Source organism: Saccopteryx leptura, chromosome 2 (assembly GCF_036850995.1).
Source record: "Saccopteryx leptura isolate mSacLep1 chromosome 2, mSacLep1_pri_phased_curated, whole genome shotgun sequence".
NCBI lineage: Eukaryota > Metazoa > Chordata > Mammalia > Chiroptera > Emballonuridae > Saccopteryx > Saccopteryx leptura.
In genome coordinates this window covers 142811283-142831909 of record NC_089504.1, presented here as the reverse complement: position 1 = coordinate 142831909, position 20627 = coordinate 142811283, and the positions used below count along the sequence as shown (strand labels likewise).

Genomic DNA, 20627 nt, shown 5'->3' with positions numbered 1-20627 from the left:
TTTTGAAATTTGTTTTGTATGAGTTGACAAAACTTCATGGATATTTCAGTGCATACCAGGACTTGAGTGGATTTATAAAATAAGACTTTTCAATCAACTTAATGGAGAGGAGGGGATAAAAATTAACATGAACGATAACAGTGACAACACTGTCTACTCAGATACTAGGCATTGTACATGCTTCCAATTCTGGCTGCAAAGCAATCCTGATTTCTGTAATCCCCAGAAATGACTTTGGCAGGGGCAAGATTTCAAATAAACGTCTATTTGCCTTAGGTGAGCTTCACTGAATCGGCTTTATTTGATTTTAGATCCTCCTAAGGGAAAAGATTTCAGAATTTCCTGGTCGTGAAATCGAAAGGAACATTTTGCTGAACTTGTATGACATCATCTAAAGCATTAAAGGGCAGATAATCATGGGTTCTCTGCCTGTTTACCAAAGCTTCTTTACTTCCTCGATCTATTTTATTTCCAAATGTCAGAGGAGTCTGAAACCTTCTTAAGATTTACAGACTACAGAAGCAGAGGAAATATTAGGATAAGTTACTTAACTTTTGCAAAAGCTCTTAAGTAATTAATAGACAGGCTTTTGAAATTGGTTTCTATCACAGGACAGGAACTCAAACATCTGCCTTGTGAAGGCTAACCGTAGTTCAACAGCAAAGGGCTTGGTGGCACCTCTCTTTCTAAAAAGTCAGTGAAACTGTTCTTTGGAGTATGTGCTTGCATCACAAATAAAGAGAATATCTAATTTGCGAAGGGGAATGCAACTAACATAATGTAATTTGGTTTATCAATTAAAATTAAAATACTATGCAGTGAATGAAAATAGTGAGCACCATTTTGGTTTTAAATATAGTTTCTTTTCCAAACTCTACTTGGAAATTCTCTTTAAATATTATGGAAAGAAGAAATAATAAAGCTCCCTCAGTATTATTTATAAAGAGCAACAGGAAACATGGAGAATTATTTCTAAGCTTATATGATAAAAACATTTTCCCATTTACTTAAAATATTAGTGTCAGATAGTTAAAACTACATAGGTTGAAAAGATCTTACCCTAGACATATACTAGACAAAACATTTCTCCTAGTAATAAATTAAGTTTTTCTCTGTTATGCAAAACAGTTCAACCGTAACTTTATGAAGAGATGCGAAGTGGTGTGAAAATGATCTTACCTCATATTCAAAGTCTTCTGCTCTGTCTGCATCAGCAGGCAAGCTGGAAATATACTCATTGTCCTCGTAAAATTCATGCTCCAACGGATGAAGAGAATGGCAGCTATTGGGAATGGAGCAACATGATAGAAATGGATTAAAAGGGTTGTTTTCGAGACTAAAACTGGTTTTAGAATTACACTTTCGTTTTCTCTGCTTTGCACTAAGACCTGTCCTGATGCAGCCTTTACATGAACTACAGTTCAGAATAAGCACTTGCTTTTCTTTCTCTACCTCCATGAAGCCCATCAGTTTGGTTTTCTGAAAGAATTCTGAGATAACAGCCCATGGTCAGAGCTGTGTTCTGTGAAGGCTGACGTGAGTTCTTTAGCAGGCCATGGTGCTTTATTGATGCTCTTTGGCTTCATCCCACCATGTGACTCTCTCCAGACATGGGTGTGCGGCCTGGAGATCGCAAACTTTGTAACAAACTACTACCAATTTCATAATACACAGCCCCAAACCAGTTTTTTGGACATCTTCTTTCAAAGCATATGCTTTTCAGATTGTAAAATGTACTCACTTCGCTACCATCCCTTAGGACTTCCCCATTCCCTCTCATAGCCTGTGTTTTCTTTCCCCCTTTGAGAAAGGGCATATATTTGTATGATACATTAATACATTAAATACATTACATAGCATGCATGGTGATAACTCACTAGAAAGCCTTATATAAGGCTTCTGTAAGCCACAGGGTTTCACAATTCCTTTAGAAAATCCCTGGGGACAGACAGAGCTGATTCAGTAAAGGAAGTGAGGAGGACCCAGGGCACTGCATATGACATTTATATATTTGGGAAGTGTTTTAAATATATAACTTATAGAAGTGCTTTCAAATTATATACTGTGATAGATAACATACCACTAAAGCACAGAAAGGCTAAGTACAGTTCAACAGCAGAGGGCACGAGGTCATCTCTACTTCTGAAAGTCAATGGAAAAGCCTAAATTCACTGCAGGTGAGCCCTCTAGGCCCTGGCTGTGTAGACATTCTCGAAAAATCGGAGTTAGTAGTATAAATGAGTTTTGTCATCATTGAATGAAATATGAGAGCCACCTTGGTGCCTTCACACAGTTGGTGTAAATGTTCTACCTTCCTCTTCTCACCATTGTCAGCTCCATAGGGGGTTGAGCATTGTGGGCCCAGATTATAAAACAGGTGCACGCAGCCCCTGGCTTGCTGGTCTTAACAGGTAAACCGTCCTTGCTTAAGTATGGACTGGCTCAGCAAGGTCCATGTGGGCTAATAAAATGTCAGAGCTTGCTGTTTGGGGCATCTGATGTGTTTCCCTTGTCCTTCAGTCAGTACAAAGGGAGTCATGCCAGGAGGAACACCATACACCATGGTCATTCAAAAACCATTTATTGCAAGTCTACCAGAAGCCAGGCCCTATGCCCAGTGCTGGAAATATGTTGGTGCACAAAATCCTATTCTTGTCCTATGAATGGAGGAAAGCAGCAAAATGGGAATTTTTAAATAATGTGATAATTAAGGAGAAAATACAGAAGCTGCGAGAGCACATGGTGGGGATGCCGCACTGCAGCCCCAGGAAGTCTGCCTGAAGAGGTGCCGCTGGGACAGGATCTGCGGGGTTCAGGAAGAGCAGCGCAGCGTGCTGGTTACAGGAGTGGGCACTGGGGACAGACCTCTTTGGCTCAGAAGCCTAGCTCTGTCACTTTGCTATGTGACCTTGGCTAAGTCACCTAACACCTGTGACATGGATATGGATATCCAAAGATTACTGGGAGGGCTAAATGAGTTAATACATGTAAAACACTTGGATTATTACCTAAAATATTAAGTGAGTTAATAAATGTAAGCTATTATTATTCATTTCAAGAAAACATTGATTGAATGTTTACTCTGTGCCAGGATATGCTAATGATTATTAAATATTTGTGTACTAGTGTATTGGGTTTTTTTAATGTTCATGACTTTATTCTTTTTTAAAAAATTATTTTTATTTATTTATTCATTTTAGAGAAGAGAGATAGAGATAGAGATAGATAGATAAATAGAGAGAGAGAATAGGGGGAGGAGCAGGAAACATCAACTCCCATATGTGCCTTGACCAGGCAAGCCCATGGTTTTGAACCAGCAACCTCAGCATTCCAGGTTGATGCTTGGTCCACTGCACCACCACAGGTCAAACTGTACTAGTGTATTGTTTACCTTACCCTCTAGTATATATAAGCTCTAGGAGATAGTAACTTTATTTCTGTTTTCAGTTTTATGCCCAGCACCTAGTCCCAGTGTCTGATATAAGGGGTCATTTAATAAGTAACAGATACATGAATAAAGTCATAGGCAAGACAAACAGAGCTATTGCCCTTCTGGAACTTGAAGTTTCAAGGAGCAGTTTCCAAAATGTGGCTACACATTACAATTTCCTAGGAAGATTTTTGAAATATTCTAATGCCTGGACCTCATTCTACAAAATTCTTACTTAATTGGCCTGAAGTAGGATTTAGGCAATGATTTAATATTTTTTCCACATTCTCAGTGATTCTAATATACACATATGACCCACTGAAATAAACTTACCAAAGCCACTAAAGGACAGGAAAGGGGCAAGAATCAAATTCTCAATAATGTTTGAATATTTGCTTAAAATGTCATAGAGGCCTTGGCCAGTTGGCTCAGCAGTAGAGCATCAGCCAGGCGTGTAGACATCCTGGGTTCGATTCCTGATCAAGACACACAGGAGAAGCAACCATCTGCTTCTCCATCTCTCCCCCTCTCCTTTCTTTCTAGCTCTCTCTTCCCCTCCTGCAGCCATGGCTCAGTTGGAGCAAGTTGGTCCTGGGCACTAAGGATAGCTCCATGGCCTTGCCTCAGGCACTAAAATAGCTTGGTTGCTGAACAATGAAGCAATGGCCCCAGATGCGCAGAACATTGCCTATAGGGGGCATGTTGGGTGGGTCCCACTCAGGGTGCATGTGAGGCTCGTGCGCGAGTCTGTCTCTCTGTATCCCCACTTCTCACTTAAGAAAAAAAAAAAGGTCACGGAACACAATGTGGGGGGCAAAACATACTCCCAAGACTATACTAGTAGGATTATTTGAATAAAATAAAAATTGGGAAGAAACATTCCTTTAATAGTTCCTTATTTCATGATTCTATACTTATTCTCTGACAGCCAGAACCTTTTATTTCCATCTCAATGTGTTGGGTCATTGTTTTCTTTGGAGAATTGCACTTTAATTAAATTAATTTTCTAGTTTCTCTTTTAAAGAAAGAGAGGTGACCCACAGTGGAGAATAGAGTGCCAATACGCCACTCCTGTGTCAGTCTTAATAAGGTTTTTGGCAGCCTTGGTGAGGACCTATTTCCCTGACCAGCACTCACGAGTAGCGTGAGGCTTTTGACAACTGGAAGTATGAAGATGAACTAATCAGTGCCAGAACTTTTCATTGCTGCTCAGGAAGTCTGCTTCCTGCGGTGACTCAACCGTGAGGGTCAGGAAAAGCAGCCACAGGGACAGCTGAGAACTAACTGGATGTATGTACAGTGGAGAAATTTTCCAAACAGAACTGAGCGCCTGTCTCCATAATTGTCAACTTGCTTGAGTGACTGATTTTTCCAACACCTCCTCTCAATGACAAGTAAAAACAAATAGGGCTTTGGGAGAAGTGACTGAAAAAAAAAAATACCTGTCTGAGAGCAGAAATGGACAGATGTCTGGCACTGGAGGGGTAGGTGCCCTGAGTTTGGCCAGGGCCATGATGTGTTCAAAGGTAATGTCCGTCTGAGTGCTGGCGTTCAGGAGCTGCACTTCAGGGGCCGTTCCGTAGGTGGGTTTACTGAGTGGCGTTCGCCTGAGCACCTGAACCACAATGGGCTCCTTGGCATTTCGAAAAGCTTCCACTGCCTCTTCATGGGTGGCCTTTGAGAGATCCTTCCCATTGACCTGTGGAGATAAAAGAACATTGCTCTTCTCAGAGGAAAGAACAGAAAGGCTGTCATAGTAGCTTAATAAAAGGTGGGGAGGGGGATATTTCAATCAGCTGTGATAGGAGTTTTGTAAAGGAATATTTAACCAGACATTGACGTTTATTGAACGCTTCACCAATAGGAGGAAGTGAAGAGGATAAGTAGAACAATTACTCCTGGTGTCTTTAGGAAGGACACCATCAGGAAATGACTAAAATCTTCAGATAGGTAGAAATGTTAAGTATATACTTTTTTTTTATTGATGGTTTTAATTTGTAAAAATGTTAAATATATATATATATATATATATATATATATATATATATAGTGACCAGAGCCACTCCAGCGCCTGGGGCAGAGGCCAAGGAGCCATCCCCAGCGCCCGGGCCATCTCTGCTCCAATGGAGCCTTGGCTGCGGGAGGGGAAGAGAGAGACAGAGAGGAAGGAGGGGGGGGTGGAGAAGCAAATGGGCGCCTCTCCTATGTGCCCTGGCCGGGAATCAAACCTGGGTCCCCCGCACGCCAGGCCGACGCTCTACCGCTGAGCCAACCGGCCAGGACTATATTTTTTTTATGACTTAATCTTTTGGTGGGATTTTCACTATTTCATCAAAGTCTTCCTGGCCTAAAATCTGGTTTTATTTTTATTTTTGGATGGCGTCAAATTTCTTTCAGATGCATCATCTTTATTCAATATCATGTTTTATCCAAGATAATGTACATTTTATCCTACATTTTTTTTAATCCAAAGTGTGGTCTATATCACGTAAGACATTATTACCCTAGAGATGATTAGAAATGCAGAGAACCTGGCCCTACCCCAGACCTTCTGAATCAGAATCAGAGCTGGCATTTTAACAAGATCCCACTGGCCCTGGCTGGTTGGCTCAGTGGTAGAGTATAGATCGGTGTGTGTATGTCCCAGGTTCAATTCCAATCAGGGCACACAGGAGAAGTGCCCATATGTTTCTCCACCCCTCTCCCTCTCCTTCCCCCTTCTCTCTCTCTCTCTCGCTCTATCTATCTATCTATCTATCTATCTATCTATCTATCTATCTATCTCCTTCCCTCGCAGCCATGGCTCGATTGGTTTGAGAGCATTGACCCGGGAAGCTGAGGATGGCTCCATGGAGCCTCCCCCTTAGGTGCTAAAAATAGCTCGGTTGTGAGCATGACCCCAGATGGGCAGAGCATCGGCCCAGATGGGGTTTGCCAGGTGGATCCCTATTGGGGCACATGCGGGAGTCTATCTCCCTTCCTCTCACTTGGAGAAAGAAGAAGAAAATAACCCATAAAACAGAAAACAACAACCAAAGCAAGATCCCAGCTAATCTATATGATATGCACATGAAAGGAACATTGCTTTAAAACACCTCTGAGTGAGAATACTGGGTCCCTTTGGATCAGGCCTTACCTATTTTAATTTATATTAATTGATGACACTCCAAGGTAGCCCTGGACATAGCAGAGAAAGAGGTCATATCTGCGTTTGCCCAACATACTGCTTCTCAGCAGGGCCAACTATTGGTATTTGGGAGAGAAAAAATCTTTTTGTGAGTCTCTCTCAGGCTGTTTATGAAGGGCCAGTGATGTTCCCAACTTTTGTGGCACCCTAAACATCTACACACTTTCCTGAATACCCTCTGGATGGGCAGTATAGGCTGCTCTCAAATAGTTGTCCATTTATTTCCCTACAGTGGGTCCTGATAACACAGTCTCTTAGTGGGAGTTGTGTTTTAATAAAGAACTATGGCATCCTGAAATAGCTTCTTTACTCCCACCCCAATTGAATCAATAACGTTGCTGTTGCATGTAGGAAAAGATACTTGGGAGCACAATACTGTATGCAAAATCGCTGAAATTAAACCATTTCTAGACAACAAAGACACCGCTTGTTGGTGAAGCTCTTGTTGACAGCCGTGCACCAGGAAATCCTTAGAGATCCCCAGAAAAGAGCAAAGGGAGTCACTGAGGTGCAATCATAGAGCAATTGCTGACATTCAAATGAACACATTTTCTCTCCCTGAGTAGACAAGAATATGCGTGTGCTCAGACCCAGTGTGGGGCATTTGGGGGTAAATGATACAATGCCAGGTAGAAACTGTTATGTCATGTAGAGACAGGCTTAATGACCTGGAGGAGCTAATTTACTCAATGGGCCCTGAAAGAGTTAATGTGCCTTCAAAAACGGAGCAATTGAGTTTCCTCACCAGCAAAACATGTCCCAGTACAGTCTTGGATCCCTAGTAAGAGGAAATCTGAGGGGGTCCCTACTAGTGTGCACGCACTCACCAATCTGTACATTCACACCCTGATTCCTTTCTCCATGGACTACACTTGGAAACTGTCACACAGTTTTCATTGGCACAACCGTAACGTCGCGAGGACTTCAGGCACATGGGAGTATGTAAACATAGGACACCTATGGACACACTCATCCGTTCTGTGAGCTACTGCCAATGACAGGCACTCTGGGATGAGGCCACTACTGTCCTCCCTGAGGACATGCAGTCGGCAGTTTATAATAAGAGAAGTTCCAGATGGAAAAGCACAACCTAAAAACGAGGCTCTTGAGTTTAGTGTAGCCATCCTCTATGTTGTGACCATACTGTGCTCAGTTTTGATCAATTCCAGGGTTCTAGAAACTGACCCAGTGGTAAAAGAGATGGCTCTGTCAGTGGTATAGACTCATCCTTCTGTCGCTAGGCTTCCCACTTCATGGGGTCCCTTCCATTTAGTGAATATCCTAGCAAAGTATCTTGCCCTTCCCTCTCTGCAGAGGACTCTTGGTCACTTTATCAACTATTGCATTTAAAACCTATTGAAACTATGTCAACAGGTTACCTTTTCCTATGAGCTTTGTATTTAGAGTAATCCCTAATAGTGGCAGAATGAAAGACAATAGTCTCATTTTAAAAGGAACTTCAAGCAATATCTGAGGGGACAGGAAAAAATAACTTGTGGCCAGGGTTTCTTCCAGTCACACATGCAATCCTACTAATGCATAAATTGTATGTCATTAAAGTAGTGTGAGCAGACTAATGCCATTAATCCATTTCTTCTTCAAGGTGGCCTGGTACCTCGCCTACATGTTAACCTCGTCTTGGCATTCCTTTATTTCTTATTTGTTTTAGTGATGTTCAAAACGAGAATATTTTTTGAAAAGTGAGTTCCTTACTGATGATGATGATTTATTTTATGTTCCTATGAGCTAAGTAGGATCATTTTTTTGCAAAATCCAGAAATGTATACAATTTCTACAGAAACATAAAATTACTGAAGAGTATTTTAGGCTGTGAGATCATTTGTTCTTATCATAATGGTTAGTATATCCAGACCATATTAGTGTTCATACTGCAAGATCAACAGCTATTGATTCTAAGACCTGTACATCCATTCATTTACAATCACGGCATTTACATGCAAACTTTATTTTTGGTTTTAAGGACAAATACAATCTTAAAAAGGGACCATGTAATCTCAAATACCTGATTTTCTCATTGGGGAATGCTCTTTTCTTCCAGTTCTCACTTAGCTAACCTCTATTTTCATAAGCTATTTAATATCTCTCGAAGTAGAAAGTCTATGACCTTTAGAGGCTTTACTGCTCACGTGGTCCCTTAGAAAATGTAAGCACTGATAACACAAAACACTTTTTTTTCTTCCACTTCCCTTGAAGTTCATCAACATACTGTTAGCCTATCAAAAGGTCACCATTTTATAAATTATGCCTTTCACAACAGAAAAAAGAACAGATTAATTGGGATTTTTCTGGCAGTGGCTTTGCTCAGTTATTATCAGTTGTAGCTAGGGAGAAAAATAACACTTAAAAACTATCTCAAGTTTTAATCTTATAGAAAAATTTTGTGGTAAATTAACAAATAAATTAATAGCAAAACTTCATTGTTTTCCCCCAAGTGGTGAGATCCTAAACCAAGAACAAGGTGTCTGCTATTTCATGGTGCCGTGTATTTCTTTTCTGTTGTATCTTCTCACTCCCTCCTTCCCTTGTTTGCTTCCTTCCTTCCTTCTTACTCCCTCTGTCTCAATCGGAATATGGTTTTGTATGGGTGACGTATAATTTCTATGTGTCCTGTGACGTGAGACTGGAGGTGGTGTGTCATTTCATGAGGGCAGTAAAGGATGTAGATCCAAACCTGCTTGCTGCCCAGTGAAAGGAGGGAAGTTCTTTTGCTAGAAAAGTCCAGGGAAGCTGAATTTCAGAAGGAAAAGAGGATGAAGAGGGTTGGGAGCAAAATTGTTAAGAGGAGATGGAAGGTAATTTGAAGATTGAAAAAGAAAGACCCTTGCATCCTGTGGTTTGAGTTTGAAGTTTATATGCAGAAGAGTTTCAAGGGGGCTGGGAGCATGACGGAGGCATGGTATGGAACAAGAAACTTTTTATCAAGTGTTTTTTTCTTTCTTTTATCAAGCAAGAAACTTTCCATTCGTTAAATGGAATGTGTGAGAGGTCCGAGTCGTAATAAACATGAGGAGTGTATGAGATGATTCCTTTTATTATCTAACATCTACATTTTGATAACTGTGGCCAAAACTAATTTGGTTTTACGGTTACCAAGCAACAAAAGTAACTGAAAGATTCACGTAATGGATATTTAACAAAAGACTAACAGATCCAGGGTGGGATGACTGGACTCCGAGATGCTGATAAAGCTATGTGACTGGAAATAAATAAGAAACCAGGCAAGTTATGCATAAAGAGCTTCTCAGAATTGGCAACAGTATAAACAAAGAAAGAAAGATATCAATGATAGAAATTCTAGGAGAACTAGAGGCATGTGATTGTTCTTATAAAAAAGTATACTTTGGATTAAAAGCAAGTGGGAAAACAGTGTTACCACCACATCGTAAGGTATATATATAAATGTTGAGTCACTATATTGTGTGTGTGTATATATATGTAAATATCTATATATATTAATGTTGAGTCACTATATTGTATACCTGAAATTAATACAATATTGTATACCAACTATATTTAAATAAAATATATAAAAATAAAAAGAGTAGTCTTAATCATGTCAATCTTTAAGTTATAAGACATTCAGATAAACTAACAAAAATAAAGAGATGATTGGTAAATAAAAAAATTTAAAAACTGATCATGGGAAGCTGTTTCCTGAGGTCTTCCTCTCAGCCCGGCACTTGTCTCAGTGAAGCTGAAATATATACACATTGTTACAGATATGGAAAAATAAGTGTTTTGTTTCTAAAAAGTTGCTAATTTCCATTATATTGATAAGAATAAGTGGATGGGAGAAAAGTAAGCACTTCTCAACAATCAGTGCAAAAGAAGGGTGAATACATTTCTTGTGGCAGATGGCCTAATTAATCCATAAGCAACTTGTGAATGTTAAGTGAAGAATATAGCTTTTCTTATGTAAAGCATATCACAGCAATGTTTGATGAAGCTTCTGTTTAATGAACAACCCACCCTTTTGGATAAATTGCAAAATCTGGGCCACTTGTCAACAACCTCCCCAGAGTGACTGGTGGCCTCAGCTTGAATATGAGTTGTTCTACTTTGATTATTCCTCCAAATCCAGCCACATGAAAATTTTCTTGAGTATCAGAAAACAAACGGGCTTTCTTTTCCCTTTTGAAGTGCAAACAAGTGCATGTATAACCGAGTCACCCTGGTGAGTTGCCATTTCTAGAGTCAGCTGTTTGGGAATGATGAAGATTTCCAAATGTCTGTGTCTCTAATGAGAAACATGGTCTCTTAAGCATCTCTGCCTTTCATGGGAGAATACATAAAGGAATACTCAATAGAAGCATAGAATATCAAGGATATGTACAATCACTATAACCCAATTTCAAACTGAGAATATTGTTTTTAATAATTTCAAGTTATTTAAAGTGTTTTGGATATATGTATACATTGTGAAATAAATCCCATTATCTAGTTAATTAATACTTTCATACCTCACATTTAAGTTCTACTCTCAGTGAATTTCAATGATCTAATACAATGATATTGACTGCAGTCAACATGTTTTACACTACATCCTCATACCTGAGTATTGTTATTCCAGTTGGGCATGACAGTTTACAAGCTCTTCCACCCTTACAAATAACTGTGGAATTAATTTTGATTAAAGTCCCTAGTGACTGTTGATCAATTTTTCTATTTGATAATTAGGGAAGGGATATAAAAACATGGCCTAATAATATTTTATAGGAGAAATGTAGCCTGACCAGGCCATGGTGTAGTGGATAGAGCATCGGACTGGGCCGTGGAGGACCCAGATTTGAAACCCCGAGGTTGCCAGCTTGAGTGCAGGCTCACCAGCCTGAACATGGGGTCGCTGGCTTGAGCATGGGATCATAGACATGACCCAGAGCATGACCTAAAGGTCGCTGGCTTGAGCCCAAGGTCGCTGGCTTGAACAAGGGGTCATTCGCTCTACTGTAGCCCCCCAGTCAAGGCACATATGAGAAAGCAATTAATGAACAAGCAATCAACGAACAACTAAGATGCCAAAAGATGCTGCCCATCTCTCTCCTTTCCTGTCTGTCCCTATCTGTTCTTCTTTCTGTCTCTGTCAAAATAAATAAATAAATAAATAAATAAATAATTTTTAAAAAAAAGAAGGAGGAAAGTATTTCAGTTGTTACTAAAATGTTTGGTATAAAAGAAATGTAAAATAATCCAAACCCTATATTTATTAAAACACTTGCAATATGCAGCCTTTAAATCAATTTAAAGAAATTTCAGCATACTTTTCCTAAACATGATGTGTTTGATTCTATGAGGACATCTGTTATATAAATTGAGTAAGCACAGTATAAGAAATATTTAAAGTATGAAAACCTCACAGAATATGAATCATGCAAAATTATCTGAAGAAAACCTAGTTAGAGATTGACTATTTTGACCTTTGAAAATGTTTTTAAAGAACAAAACTATCATTGGTAGGTTTGTGATCATTAGGTTAATTTTAGAAAGTAAGAACATAAGAAACGTTAGAAAATGCTGGATTGCATTAAAGCAAAAGTCTGTGTGGTCCAGTGTTCTGCTTTTGACAGTGCTATTCCTGGATTTTTGGAAGAAAAAATGGTAAATAGCATACATGATATAATGAGCAGACTTATCCAAAAGTGATCCCGGGGCTCTTTCTGGCTTGTGTGAACTGCGAGGGACTGGTAGCTTCATTTTCCTGATGTGTGTGTGGGAGGGTGTTGTAGCTTATCTTTAGCTCCCAATTCCCCAGGTCCCAGGAAGCTAGCTTTCCCAGACAAATGGAAATAACTGACTTCCAACCCAGACAGGCTGAACCTCCATTAGCCCAGTAGTTGGGTAGTGTGTTTCCTTACCGACAATATTTCCATAAGAAGAGAGAGCAATAGCAGTGAATGGGATCCCTGGCCCCCTGCATGACTGCGTCGTTGACTCTTGACTTGTATGTTTCCGTAATGAGGACTGTTTCCTTACCTATAAGTTGAGACCTTGTGGGATTTGCTCTTATTAACCCTCTGGTACATAAAACACATTTGCAACTTAAATAATTGAATATATTAAAAATGCTCATATATGCAACAGTATAATGAACTGAAGACTTCCCATAATCCAGTGAGATATTTAGACAGCTTATAATCACATTTAGTTAATTGTGACATTGAGGTCACTACAGTAGGACGGTATGCTGCTTCCTCATCTCTTTCACAGGACATTTCGATGGTGCAGGATTTCCAAATGTAAGCAAGACTTATCTTCAGCTGTTTCCCCCCCCCCCCAAGTTATAAAAGAAAGTTTACTTAGAAAGTTACAGATGTAAAAGAAATGAACTAGCTGGGCTGTGTGGGCTCTGGAACAAGTTACAGAGGCAGAAGGACCCTTGGAGCTTAGGAGGGAGAAAGGCAATGGTAACACCCACCTGAGGGAAGAAAGGGAGGAGCAAAAGGTGTGGGCAAACTCCTGAGGGGGAGAGTGTGCTCAATTTTTCTTATTAAGGTGTTGTAGAATAATACCATATGATCTCACTTATATGTGGAATGTAATGATCAAAAGTGAACTGAGGAACAAAATAGAGGAAAAGGCAGGGTCACAGGGAGTAGAGGGACAGCTGTCAGAGGGAAGGGGATTGAGGGAATGGGATCAAAGAAAGTGAAGGGATTAGTGAAATTATATACATAACACAGAGATACAAACAACAGGACAACAAATCCCAGAGGGAAGCGGAGGGGTGGGGGGAGAGGGACAAAGGGGTGGGGGTGAGGGAGATATATTGAGTGGGACACTTGAATCCATGTTAACACAATAAATTAAAATTAATAAAAAATTTTAAAAAGATGTAGATCCATTATTTGTATATTTATCAAATCTGTTCTTGAACCAATTTATGATCTAGTTAAAGGAAATCTTGGGGATGCATCTTTCATCCCTATTATCTTTTATTTCTTATTTTTTGTGTCTGTTCTTTTGTATTTTGCTTCTTTTCTCTCTTTTCTTGTTTCCACTGCCACACTTCTTTTCTAAGCTTTCCCATTGGGGATTTAACAACTTTGAGAAGTGTTTGTTTATATAAGTTATTTGTTATTAAGGAACAGATTATATATGATATGTTTTGATTCTTACTGAGAGAAATAAATTAAAATATACACAACATATTTTCACTTATCTCTTTATAAATTATTTCCCTTCACCTTAATGAAAAAAAATGGAAGTTTCTCCTCTTTGGCACATGAGCTGGTGGTTCCAAGTCTGTTCCCCAGATCCACAGTCCACTCTTCCCTGCCCGGCTCCGTGCTCTGTGCTCCGGGAGGCTCACCCTGTGTACCGAATCACCAGGCTCCTCACTTTACGTCTTTTGTTTGGTTCCATCAATGGTAAGAGAGCTAGTATTCTGTGCTCCCTCCCCCCCCCCCCCAACCTGGCTTGCAGGATGCCAGCTCTTACTAGGTTCACTCTCCTCTCTCAGCTGTCCCCTTCTGGTCTATGGGTAGCAAGGACGACTCTTTCTATTGCTATTTCTTACATTCTTTCTTTCTCTTAACTCTGCTTACACCTCAGTAAATTATTCTGTCATTAAACTGTTTCAATCTGGCCTGAGTGTGCCTTTCATTTCCTGCTGGGACCCTGCCTGGTACAACTAGAAATGAAACTCCTCTGATTTAAACAATAAAGAAAGCAACAAAATATTTTAAAAGCTGAAAGTTACCATTTTTACAAATTAACTTTACTATCAAAATTAGTTACAGCAAAAATACAATTTCTAGTTTTCTCAAGTTTAGTAGAAATCATAGATTTTAAAGGGAGAACTAAAATACAATGTTTATGAAAATAATATAGCAAATTAAAGTATTCAGATAATTGATGTAGACAGTTATTTTGTAAAATATCCTTCAGTGAGCCATTGTCTAGTATTTCCTCTTGATTAGGTTCAGATTATGTATTATTGGCAGGAATTCTTAGAAGTTGTGTTGTGTCTTTCAGCCTAACCTATGAGAAAGTTAGTAATATAGATTTGCTTATTACTGGTCATATTAACATTTATGACAATAGAAACAGAGATAATGAGAATGAATAAAAGCAAAAGTAAAATATTAATTTTAATCTTTGGGGGAATCTAAATAAATGGCATTTGAGAATTTTTTGTACTATTTTTGCAACTTTTAATAAGTTTAAAACTGTCAAAATAACATGTTTTGAATTATTTTTTTGTTGTTGTTGGCTAAGAACTTATATGTGTTGTAATATTTAGAGTGAATAGTAATTATAAGGAATTGACAGATCAAGAGCTTCCTCAGAGGGTATAACATATTTGCATATCTCTAGAGAAACAAATTTCTACTCTGCACTGATGTCTTTATTTCATGAGTGCGAATCTACACACACATCCCTACAGCAAGAAACCCAGAGATTGGTATCACCAACTTTATCATTGTCATACCAATTCATCTTCTGAATATCACCTGAAATCCTGTTCTCCTCCAAGCTGAGCTATTTAAAAAGATAGATGGCTGCCTTCTGGCTAATTGTGGAAGTTCTTTCATTACTACAAAAAGACATTTTATATCTCAAGTGACTATATAAGCAGTGAATAATGACTTGAAGACTTTGGAGAGAGTCCACTGATGAAATGGTAGGATAACAACCACTTACTGACCTTTTACTTCCTAAGATAATAGTAAGCTGATGTATCTGATTATTAATAAACCTATCCATTGAGTTTTGACATATCAGATCCAAGTATGTTAAACTTAATGAGGAATTCTCAGGGACACAAAAATTTGCTGCACCAGGCCTAAGGGTGTAAAGACATAAGGCATAGAGAGAGAAAACGATATTGAAATAAACACACATTGTTTCATTGGGAATAAACTTCATTGTAATTCAACAACCCAGAATTTTCTTTAAAAATTACTACAAATAGTATTAGTAATTGAGGTCTTGGACAGAGCGATCTCTCTTTCATGTTCACTGACAAGAAGAAATGTGCTCTTAGCCCTGGACAAGATCTCTTGGTCCCATTTTTACTACAAAAGCCTATGTGAACATCAAGAACATAACCTTGGGTCTTATCCACACCAGCATGGTGCCAAAGAAGTGCTAAATATAACTATCTGCTAATGGAAGGAATGAAAGGGTTCCACATAGTTACTGATAAGAGACTATGAGAGGAATTATGTGTAACGGCATCTGTCATAACAGCATCAAAGATGCTGAGGACATCTTCACCAGATGTTGGCTGTGGTTTATCTAGAAGAGTGAGCTCATGTTTCACTATTTAAATCCTTCTGTACAAAAGACATTAAATGATAGGAAAACTGTTTTGTTTGGTGGTACAGTGTAAGAGCCCAAAAATGTGTATTACATACTTGACAATACGTGTGTTCAATAAATTTTCATATATTTCTCTATCAAGATTCACCTTAAATAAATGCAGTTGGACTTTTCATTAAAGTTATCTGTGTTTACATGCCAGCTGTGTTCCTTTCACTGCCTCGCTCCATTTTGTAACCCAGTTATCTATTCTATTTCTTTTACCTAAATATAAATGATTTGAGTGGCAAGCCAAGGCATAAAGTGCTCTGCTTGTAAGCCCTCCCCCCACCATCAGTCAATGTTTTAGTATAAAAGAACATGAATGTGGGAATCATCTGAAACAAGGTTTTCAACACAGTTCTCAATATTAGCTGTTTGTGAGTAAGTTATTTAAACTATCTGAGCCTCAGTTTCTTCAAGTGGAAAAGGAGATGATGACACCCACTCACAGAGCTGTGGACTGTGTCAGATTAGTAATACAACTAAGGCAGCTAACAGAGTCCTGTGATTTTTATCCATGTCTCCTTCCCTCCCTCCTTCCCTTCTTCAGGAATTCTTAGCGACAGAAACTAGATGTTCTCTGAGGATACAGTTAATACGTGTTTTTACAGTGCTGGTAGTGACAATGACAACAGTACCAGTTGGCACTGAGTGAGCTTTTTTTACACAGTGCCAGAAGCTGAGCAAAACCTTGGCTTATATTATCTCAACACATTCAAGAACAATCATGATGAGAATTCAATCCCCACTTGATAGCCAGAGGCTGAGGATCGGAAGGTGCAACAGGGTAACAAGGAAGACACCTCCTCTCAGGATGCTCTAGGGAGAAAAAACATCTACATCTGTAATTGTAAGCAAATTTGTCAACAGCTGAACTGAATGTACTAACAGGGTTTTGTGGAGCACAAAGGGCTAGTTATGCCTAGGAGTATTACGATTGGACTCTAGGATGTAGCAGTTTAGGTGGATCTTAAAAGATGAAGCATTTCATGAGTTGTAAAGATGGGAGAAAGGAAAAGAATCCCAGGTAAAGGCTTAAAAGAGCAAGTCTTCCGAGGACCAGTGAGAGATCTGGTATGACAGAGTATGGAGGGACTTGGGTAAGCTTTGAGATAAAAGGTTGGAAAAGAAGCTTTGTTCTCAATGGGTCATGGGTTTCTCTTTCTTTCTTTTTCTTTCTTTCTTTCTTTCTTTCTTTCTTTCTTTCTTTCTTTCTTTCTTTCTCTCTCTCTCTCTCTCTCTCTCTCCTTTTCTTTCTTTCTCTCTCTCTCTCTTTCTCTTTTTAAGTGAGAAAAAGGGAGATAGAGAGGCAGACTCCCACATGTGCCCAGGCCAGGATCCACCCAGCAACCCCTGTCTGGGGCTGATGCTAGAATCAACTGAGCTATCCTCAGTGCCTGGGGCCAATGCTCGGACCAACTGAGACACTGGCTGTGGGAGGGGAAGAGAAAGGAGAGGTAGAGAGGAGAAGCAAATGGTAGCTTCTCATGTGTGCCCTGACTGGGGATCAAACCTGGGATGTCCACATGCTGGGCTGACACTCTTTCCACTGAGCCAACTGGCCAGGGCCAGGTATTTCTTTAAATAATACCTTTCATCTGAAAAGTAGCATGATCTCATTCATGTTTTAGGAAGATAACTCTGAAGGCTGTGGTGAGAAGTTGCTGATGGAAGCAGAAAACCATTTAGAAAGTTACTAGGAAAAAAATTACCAGTGCCTGGATCAATATAGAGACAGCATGTTGGTCCAAGTGGGGGAGGACGAAGAAGCTTGTAAGTTGGTATTTTGACGTTTTCATTCATATGTATTCCGATGGCACCTATCAGATTGACGTATTTTCTACAACAACCTAATCTCGGTTTGTATTCCAATTAATTAAATCCACACTGTGCAGAATACATATGGTATAAGGTGAACATGAAATATAAAGTATAAAGGCCCTGGCAGGATGCTTGGTTGGTTAGAGCGTCATCCTCAAGCACAGAGGTGCTGGTTTGACCCCCCAGTCAGGGCACATACAGGAACAGATTAATGTTCCTGTCTCTTTCTCTCCCTTCCTCTCTCACTAAAATCAATAAATATAAAAATTAAAAAATATTTATATAAAGTATAAAAGCATTCTAAGTAGATGTTGCCCATCCCTTGTAGCTTATATTTTCAGTGATGATTTTAGAAACCAAAAACTATTTCTTTCAATATTCTGAAGCTTTACCTTTCTGGTTAGCATCCACATGGCCAAGGGAGCATTTATCTCACCATAAAACACACACACACACTCTCCCTCTTTCTGCCCCCACCCCATACACACACTCACATACATGCAAACATACTCTCTATGGTTCTTTACCTGAATCATTAATATATATATATATATATATATATATATATATATATATATATATATAAATTATATAACTATGTATGTGTGAGTATGTGCATGTGATACAAACTTAGAAAGATATTTTACCCAAGTGAATATATAGTAGTTTTAGAACATGATGATTAACACAATAAAGTAGAACTGTCTTAATATATAACTCTCTCTTTCAGCACCTTTATCTCTAACCAAGTACCTAGAAGATGAAAGCTATTTCATACCAATTTGAAAGGACAGGACAGAATCTGAACAAATAGCCATCACCCTCTAGGAGACGTGGGAGGTTTAAATCATTTTAGCAATCAATTCTGCCATTTGAATTTATTCTGACATTTGCAGATCTCAGTGGATGGCATGAAACTAAGGTAGAAAGGCAAAGCCCCCCAGGGTTATTCACAAGCTTTTACAACTGCAATTAAAACCACCTGAATTTGTACCCATAACCTTCCTAACACAATGCTTCCAACTTCCCGAAATTCATGGGTTTTGAAAAAGAATTTTTGTCCTACATGTATAAAACAATCAATTGTTATCTAACTCAAAAGGTGAGATTAATGCATACAAAATAGCTACAGATCTTTTTTTATTTAAAATAGTTGGAATTTGTCCCAGTAATTTTATTGACTTGATTGTCTCTAAGTGCACCTCAAAATGCATAATAAAGATAACAATAAAATTTGTTGAGTGCTTACTATATGACATATACTTTACCCAGTACTATCTGCTACTAGAAGTACAGAAATGATCATACTCCTCCTGTAGACAAAGAAACTACATTCTAACAGCTTAACAACTTGTTCAAGATCACACAACTATGAAATGAAAAAAAAACCCAAGATCTTTCTACAAATTCCTATTAATTCTTTTTAAACATCTATAGGCATTTCAATATACAAACTTTAAAAATTGGACAAGAAAGCCTGACCAGGCGGTGGCGCAGTGGATAGAGCATCAAACTGGGATGCCGAAGACCCAGGTTCGAGACCCTGAGGTCACCAGCTTGAACATGGGCTCATCTGGCTTGAGCAAAAAAAAAAATGCTCACCAGCTTGGACCCAAGGTCACTGGCTCTAGCAAGGGGTTACTCGGTCTGCTGAAGGCCTACAGTCAAGGCACATATGGGAAAGCAATCAATGAACAACTAAGGTGTCGCAACGAAAAACTGATGTTTGATGCTTCTCATCTCTCTCGGTTCCTGTCTGTTCCTGTCTGTCCCTCTATCTGACTCTCTCTCTGGCCCTGTTAAAAAAAAAAAAGATAAAAATTGGACAAGAGATTGGTGGAAAGTTCAGTTTTTCATTCTTTTTTATTAAATTGTTCATAAAATGACAATTAAGTAGTGAATCAACTGTGGGCATTCATGAGTATAGACATGTGTCTTGTGCCCCAAAGATAAGAAAATCCCAATAGAAAATTGAAAATATGTTCTTGTAAAAATGAATAAGTTAGACAAGGTGCTACGCCACAACCTCAGTTTTAAAAATCTAGTTTAAAAAAGTATGCATAAGTGTGAATAAACACTTTTCCTTATACAACTACTGAAGTTACTTAAAAGTGTGGTAAGCCCCCCCCCCCCCACACACACACTTTTCTTTTCTATGAGCAGATCAGGTAAAACTTAAACAAGGAGGTGACTCAAAGACTCAAAGACATGTCAATTTGTTATTGAACTTTCACCTTAAGATTCCCAGTTCAAGGCCCAGCCTCATAATATGGGCACTACTGAAATGAGATGAATGAATTTTCTACAGGGAGGAGACCAGTGGGGTACTCTCCTGCTTTTACTTTAGTGGACTCAGTCACAATGAGTTCAAACAAAAAGAACTTCTCTAAATAGCCATTGGACTGGGTTTATCTGTGTGCGTGCATGTAAAAGTAGATACCAGTATTTGAAGACGCTTTTTGAAAGCTGTGTTTTACATGCCCTGATGTCTCTTTCAGGGAGCAAATGCGACAGAGCAACAGGGCAAGGGTAACTGCAGATGGAGTCATCATATTCTTAAATTTAATTTGCCACAAATATTTTTCTATACAAATACTGTTAATTTTACTTCACTTCAGAAGAATGGAAGAGAGAGGCGCATTTTTAGAAATTTAGTTCCTTTAAACAATTACCATCTGTATGCTTTTGAAATATTTTCAGCAGATAAAACCATCCTGTCAAGGCCCAGGAAAAGCTCTTCATTGTTCCATGTCTGCACAAATTACCTTGCATCTTCGATGATTTTATGTACATTTAATCACTAAAGATTAATTACATGGCATACGGAAACCAGCGAAACACTGAGCAGATAACTTCACTTTAAGT

General features: G+C 38.8%; 1 protein-coding gene across 2 annotated transcripts in view; it reads right to left on the bottom strand.

The window, feature by feature from the left end:
- The window catches only part of PDZRN4 (PDZ domain containing ring finger 4), a 357707-nt gene that overhangs the window by 63048 nt on the left and 274032 nt on the right, over positions 1–20627 (bottom strand). For both annotated transcript variants that reach the window (XM_066368967.1, XM_066368968.1), the window contains 2 exons: positions 4873–5129; positions 1180–1282 (listed from right to left, as the gene is read on the bottom strand). In XM_066368967.1, coding sequence (XP_066225064.1) covers positions 1180–1282; positions 4873–5129 — 360 coding nt within the window. The remainder of the gene's footprint in view (positions 1–1179; positions 1283–4872; positions 5130–20627) is intronic.